We start from the raw sequence: 7,375 nt of genomic DNA, 5'->3' as shown, positions 1-7,375 counted from the left end.
TATGCAAATGAAAAAACAAAACAAAAGTGTCAAAAATGGCCGCGCGCACGAACAAAACAAGAAAGAAATAAAAATGACAGCTCAGGCTGGTGCGGACAGAATAACAAAACGCATGGTGAAAACCTAATCTGGTTTTTCTAGAGGAACACCAACTTGTTTCAACGCCATGTAGAAACTCCAGTGCGCCCTCTTATAAATCTATCCTCTTTGAATTGACTTGGAAAAAAAAATATATGGCAACGCTGTCAGCACTACTCACCAATTTTCATTGTGATTGATAAGCTATAAGAAGAAGCAGCGCCACAAATCAGCTGATGTCTGGAAAACAAATCCCAGAAATTTGGACGTGATGGCTTTGAATAATTTGAAAAAAATTAGTTTGGCTTTGAAAAATTTCAATTCACGTAATTTATTGTGTACAGCAAATCAGCAGCTATTTAGTGAGACACAAAATAGACGAAACTATCATGATAAAAATGGTCATAATAAAGGAAACGGTGCTCAGAGCCAACAAAACCCAAGTTGGCCCGCTAGTATTTTACCAGTTGCGGCTATCACTTGTGCCTCCGCTTACCTACTTTACAAACATAGACATACAATCATCCCAAATGTATCCGCCTTTACATTGCCACCACTTTCAGGACGACGAAATCAATACAATTTTCTTGCCGACGTAGTGCACGCCTGTGCACCATCGGTGGTGTATATAGAAATAAAAGATATGCGGCAGTTCGATTACTACACTGGAAAACCAATCACTGCATCGAATGGATCTGGATTTATTATCGATTCCAATGGTCTAATATTAACAAATGCGCACGTTGTTATCAACAAACCACACACTATGGTACAAGTGCGTTTAAATGATGGACGTACTTTCCCAGGTGCAGTAGAAGATATAGATCAAACATCTGATTTAGCTACGGTACGTATACAATGTAAAGATTTGCCAGTTATGACACTTGGAAATAGTGCAACTTTACGTTCAGGCGAATGGGTTGTGGCTTTGGGCAGCCCATTGGCTTTAAGTAATACAGTTACGGCTGGTGTAGTCAGTTCAACACAGCGTGCTTCCCAAGAATTGGGTTTGAAAAATCGGGATATAAATTATATACAAACGGATGCTGCCATCACATTTGGCAACTCTGGAGGGCCACTCGTTAATTTAGATGGTGAAGCGATTGGTGTTAACTCAATGAAAGTGACTGCTGGTATTAGTTTTGCTATACCCATTGATTATGTGAAATTATTTTTGAAAAAAGCAGAAGAACGACATAAACAGGGTGCAAGCAGAATGGACTATCCTGTTAAGCGTTATATGGGCATAACGATGCTAACGCTAACACCTGATATACTCCTCGAGCTAAAAAATCGTACACAAAACGTACCTAGTAATCTCACACATGGTGTGCTAGTTTGGAAGGTGATCGTTGGCTCGCCAGCGCATAAGTAAGTTTTGCATTAAATATTTTGGTACATAGTAAACTTTACATATGTATCTCTGTTTTCTTTTATCTTACTAGTGGTGGCCTCTATCCTGGCGATATTGTTACAAAAATCAACGATAAAGAAATCAAAAATTCATCAGATGTTTACGAAGCTTTAGGTGACAAGAGTAAATCATTGGATATAACAATTTTCCGAGGCTTGAAAAAGATGACAATAAAAATTGTGCCTGAAGATCCTTAAACATCTTAGTTGTCGTCAAACATCAGCATTGCATTTTCAGCTGTGAACACGGATGACTTGCAACGACACCTCAAGTTCAACATCTCTGCACACAGAAAGTGGCCAGCCTGGCGAAATGCCAACAACATTTAGTTGATATTAATATAAAATTTTAATTTAAGCAACTTGCGATTTAAACGGGAAAACAGTGCAAAAAATAAAACAGCCCATAACGAAACTATATGCAATTTATTATCTAATAAGACAATTTAAATTTTACTTTAATATAAGCACATACAACAAAAACATATAAAAGAGTAAAACCAAACATTAACTACCAGATAATATTTTTAATTTCACAAACCTGAAATTAACTTTCATTAAAGCAAATATAAATTATAACACATGAAACAAAATACATGCCCACAACAAAAACTATAACAAGCAACTCCCGCATTCAATATTGCAGTCACAAAAAAAAAGAAGCATTCAACATTTTTAAAAGAAAACTCATTCAATTTTGCATAACCTAGTGACACCAATTTTGAAAAATCTCGTGTATCATTTCTGAACATACCAATATGCAGCCATTATAAAACTGGTAAGTGCTGCTTTGCAAATTATTCACTATCTTACTTATGTTTTTTGATTATCTTTTATTTACTTAACCATTTTTTATTGGCATTTTTGTATACTCGTATCGTTGGCTTAATGTGAAAACATGCTAAGTCACTTTTGAAAAATTGTATTTTAATGCAGTTTTAATGCTGAATTCGAAATACATCGATCACAAGAAAAAAATTTTTAATTTTTAATTTTTACGTGCTGTTTGCAATGATGTGTAAATGTGCTAAGTCGTCAACTGTTCAAAAAGAATGTGCTAAGAGTCAACCAGTCAGTAATATCAATCTGAATTACTAGTCATTTCTTTGTGCGCGCATTTTATTTATTTATTTAATTCATTCAGTCTAAAGGTACATGCTTTGCTGTTGTTGTTGTTGTTGTATTAGAGATGCAGACACTCCCCGAAGGCTTTGGACCGATGTTGATGGTCCTTTGCCGCATATAGATCCGGTACGTTCCGGTAACAAAGCACTATTAAGGTACTAGTCCGACCATCTCGGGAACGATTTATATGATCACATTAAACCTTCTAGGCCATCCCGTCCTCCCCACCCCTTAGTTCCATGAGGAACATGGGGTCGCCGGAACCTTGGCTGTCAATGAAACAGAATTCGCCACGGTTAGTTTAGGTTGACAATTGGTTTGGAGAAGCTTTATATTTCGCTGGGAACTCCTTGAGAGTGTTGCCTACAAAACCCCATTAAATTGGATTCACCCAATTGAGATATACCTGGTGTTGGATAAATGCTTTCCGCTGACCATAATCTACTTCAAGTCTTACATATCGATAACTACATGCTTTGTAACAGACTATTTAAAAATAGAAAACAATTCAAGCTTAAACTTATATAAGCTGTTATTAAAATTAAGAACCCTACTGAATCAATTTGCTAGATGCGTAGTCCTAGTTATAGGTTCATTCATAGCATAATTCGTATTATTAGTTATTTAGATTAATATTCTATTATGCCGAGGATCACGCATTGGAATATGTGGAATGAACAAATTAGATAAATCAGAGCAATTCGTGCTAACGTTTATTACATTATGGGCAAGCATGGGTGACATAAAAGTTCTTCTGTCATGCAAAGCCTGAGGACCAAGCAATTTGCACCTGCTGGAATATGATGGGATACCGCCTGGCCAGTGAAGCATACGTAAAGCAATTTTTGTAAAATTTTTTGAACTCTCAATTTTATAGGACTTAGATTCATAGAAAGGATTCCATATTATTGAGCAATATTCAAGACGACTTCTGACGAAGGATATATAAAGTGCCTTCAACGTCATAGGGTCCTTAAAGTCACTGGTGTTACGTCTACTGCACCCAACCATTGCAACAAATTTTGAAAGAACGAAGTCAATGGTACTAGAAAAAGAAGGTTTGGAGTTAAAAACTACACTCAAGTCTTTACTCTCTTGACAACGATTAAGAGATTTAGCATTTAGTTTGTAGATAAAGTTTGTGGCAGTTTTCTTTATGGAATAAGACACAACACAGCATTTGTTTGAATTTAAATATAAATTATTGTCTGCGCACCATCCGGCAAAAGAGTCCAGATCAGAACCGTTAGAAATAGTTTGATAAATAAATTGTATTTTTTGTGAAATATACAGTTTTAGTGTTTTATTTCAATCATTAAGGGGGAGGAGTGATGGGAAAACACATTGAGTAAAAAGTGCTAATTCAGGAAAAAAAATTTTGTTATGAGTGCGGAAATTGTGCTAAGTCATAAAATAGCTGCTGGGTTGGCATACATGATTTTTATTTATCTTTTTCAAAGCTTCTACACTCAAAAGCATTGTAATTAAGGTATCCTCATTCACAGTTTTGAAAAAAGAATGTTATTTCAAAAGTTATTCATTTTTTTCATCTCCCGTAAAATTCGTAAAAGTTGACTTAGCACATTTTCACATTAAGCTAACGGTATGCTTTCTTTATCGCTTTGCTAAAGCTGACACCGCTCTTGTATAGGCCAATATATTGACCACCTTCCGAGCAGTTGGTCTTATGCAGATCAGATAAATCAATTTTGTTGTTGGCGAATCGCTCTGTAAAGTAAATAAATAAAAACATATGATTGCGATACCGAATTCAGTATTTTGATTAATTTTTAGCGCTGGAAACTATTCTGTTTTTTATTTTATACCGGTCTGCACACTTTCCAGCGCCGTTCCTCCTAACTCGAATTACAATTTTATATTCAATATTAATATGTAAAATCGACAGACGTTTAAAACCCAAAGACATCAAAGAATCGACCCAAACACACTCTTTTAACATTCGGTATATTAAGTGGCTGGAAATTTTGTTCGAAAATTTCACTACACAATTTAGAGGTGAGGTTAGGTTGACTTGTCAGGTCAGTGATGACCTCACATAGACTGAATTAGTCCATAATGTTACCAGAAGTTTGTTAGGGACCAAACAGAAAGACCCTATCAAAAGCCATAATAACTCCATCTTCTTTGCAAATACTAGACGCTTTCTGTAACCTAAGCCACTTGCTGCCTCCAGATATGATAACTGTATCACTCCTTACAGGAGTCCTGGTATGGAAAGCGCACTGTATCGTTTCCTTCTCCAACACCAGCACTTCCTACGTCTGCTTTCACCCATTATGTCTAATTTAAAAGCATATGACGCCAGAAGGCAGTGTCCCGTCAGAATACCCAGAGTAAATTTGTTAGTCTAAGCTTGTAAGACCTACAGATGATCTTCGACACTACAGCGCCGCACTTGGGTCCACCCTTTCTCGCTTGGTCGATCACGTGCAACTTTAATCTTTTGATCTTGTCCAACCATATACCCTGCGACCCAATATAGATATATGTATGTATGTATGCTTCTCCCTATCCCGATTTTTTCCAAGGATTGCTTACACTTTAACACACTTACACATAAACCAAAGTTGATAAATCTTGCAATCAATTTTGAATCTCCTTTTCGTGGAGCTAGTGCCTTGAAATTTGGAACATTCTTCAGAACTCTATGGTAATCCAACTGTCGCTAGGCTGCGCCGAGAACGTGATACTTAAAAGTTATTCCCAATTTGGAGATTCCGCGGTCGAGTTAACTGGTATTCTAGAGAAGTGAAATTTTGATCATAGCTAGGAACTCTATCAAAGTGCAATATTTAGGATAAAAAGTTCTTCTGGGTGATTTAGGGATCGAGATCTTTAGAAAACACTTATCGAACACGGGTAATCCCATCCTCCAGCGGCTTCGAAATTTCCCGCGACTGGTAGACCTGTCGTAATAGGCGACTAAAGTTATCAAATGATCCAACGGGTTGTGTAGCGCAAGGGGTTACCAGCCCATGTTTATAGCTTCTCCAACCCGATTGTCAACCTCACCTACCCGTGGCAAATCCTGGTTTTTTAGCAGCGGAGACTCTGATGATCCCAAGCTCTTCGTGGAAGTAGTTGGTGGGACGGCATGGCCTCGAAAGATCAATTTAAATCGTTCTCGAGATGGTCAGGCTTGTACCTTAATAGTGCTTGTTAACAGAACGTATCGGATCTATATCTGGCAAAGAACCAACCATCAAAATCGGTTACACTCGCCAAGATTGGAGAGCGTTTTCATCGCTATAACAACAACAACAACGGGGAATCCTACGATGTATTTTTAATTAATGGGTCGAGATCATTAGAAAATTTACAAGATCTGGAATCATGAAATCGATTTTTGAGTAGCTTCCCGTTAAGCTAGAGGCTTGACATTTTAATTTGTTTCAGAAGCCAAAAAGAGAACGATACCTTTCATAAAAAAGTTACGCCACGGGGCGCGCAGGTCAATTTATTTAGAAAAATTGTAGGGCTCCTGCGATCATTTTTTAAGAGACATGCCATTGAACTACAAACTTAATTCTTAACACATAGTTAACAGCATGGAGACAATATAACAAAAGGGGAAATAAAAAAGGGGATACAAAAATATTTTACGCTGCGTTTTGATCCATTTATATAAAAGAAAGCAGTTTAGTTTTATGAAAATTTATGTTTCACAAAAATTAGCAAACCATATCTTGTTTTTTAAAAAACAACAGTTGGGTATATAATCCAAAAATTGGATTTTTTTACTTATTTGTTTTATTTAAAATTTATTTTTATTGCAATTTGGCTCCCATATCCAATTTTGCGTGCGAATTATGGTAATTATTAACGAACAAATAAACAAAAAAACAAAAAAAAAAAAAATACCAAACGCAATTGGTGGCCTGCCTGCAATGTGAATGTGCAAAGCATTTCTTGATGCTCCCAATAGATAAGCGTTCATTTAGTTTGGCGCTTTAACAGCAGCAGTAGCGTGTACCACTATCATACATTTGCATTTCGATTTCATTGAACACCACATGAAATGAAATTTGGTTACATCTTCGATTTCACTATTCACATTTGCGTGTACGGACAACACTTTTTTTGGTTTAAATGCAGCTTGTACGCCTGCACGATTTACGCTAATTGAAATATCTGTGCTTTACAATCAATTGGATTCAGTATTTTGTTTTCTTCCCCCCCCTAAAAGCCCTTGATGATGAGGTAGGCAAATCCTCATCCTTCGTCCGCGTCATCTTCTGTGATCTTTTATGCACTTTGGTATGCAATTGGTAAATTTTCATAAATTTCCTTACTAACAGTGGGTGACATTCGACTTTTGTGCCAATCAATATGCCATTAAATGTATGTGTGTATGTGTGTTTGTAAGTCTACCACCAGTGTCTGTAAAGTGCGCATTCCGAGGCGCATTTCGTACATTGATGCTTTTTGCATGTATTTTGTGTGGGTTTGTGTGTTTATAACATTGGCTTATAATCCCGAATTTGGGCCAAAAAGTGAAATTGCAAATGCGAGGATTTAATTTGTGCACTTCAGTTTGTATGCAGGTATGTGTATATACATATGTATGTGGGCTTTTCTTGCATAAATTGCAGTCCATTGTTATGATGATTTCTGTATGTTTTACATATATCCCTTTCTCTACTTGCCTTTTTCGTGTTACTGTCATTGGCAACTTAATCGCTGCACTTTGTGCTGCTCCATTGATTGGTTGCACTAAGCTCCGATGTTTGTTTATGAT

At 36.7% G+C, this 7,375-nt stretch overlaps 1 protein-coding gene across 1 annotated transcript; it reads left to right on the top strand.

Moving 5' to 3' along the window:
* The first annotated feature begins 301 nt into the window (after positions 1-301).
* On the top strand, positions 302-1,909 carry HtrA2 (HTRA2-related serine protease). The gene is made up of 2 exons (XM_067763252.1): positions 302-1,449; positions 1,524-1,909. The coding sequence occupies exons 1-2, from the start codon at positions 350-352 to the stop codon at positions 1,687-1,689; spliced, it is 1,266 nt and encodes a 421-aa protein (XP_067619353.1). The 5' UTR covers positions 302-349; the 3' UTR covers positions 1,690-1,909.
* Positions 1,910-7,375: the final 5,466 nt, after the last annotated feature.

This window comes from Eurosta solidaginis, chromosome 1 (genome assembly GCF_040869045.1).
Source record: "Eurosta solidaginis isolate ZX-2024a chromosome 1, ASM4086904v1, whole genome shotgun sequence".
Lineage (NCBI taxonomy): Eukaryota > Metazoa > Arthropoda > Insecta > Diptera > Tephritidae > Eurosta > Eurosta solidaginis.
The sequence above is the reverse complement of the archived record's forward strand: the minus strand, read 5'-3'. Positions and strand labels throughout refer to the sequence as shown.

Bases quoted from the DNA above. Each gene is read 5' to 3' on its own strand.
- HtrA2 (XM_067763252.1), top strand. From the start codon at position 350: ATGGCTTTGAATAATTTGAAAAAAATTAGTTTGGCTTTGAAAAATTTC. The intron at 1,450-1,523 runs GTAAGTTTTGCA...TTATCTTACTAG, and splicing joins GTTGGCTCGCCAGCGCATAA to TGGTGGCCTCTATCCTGGCG.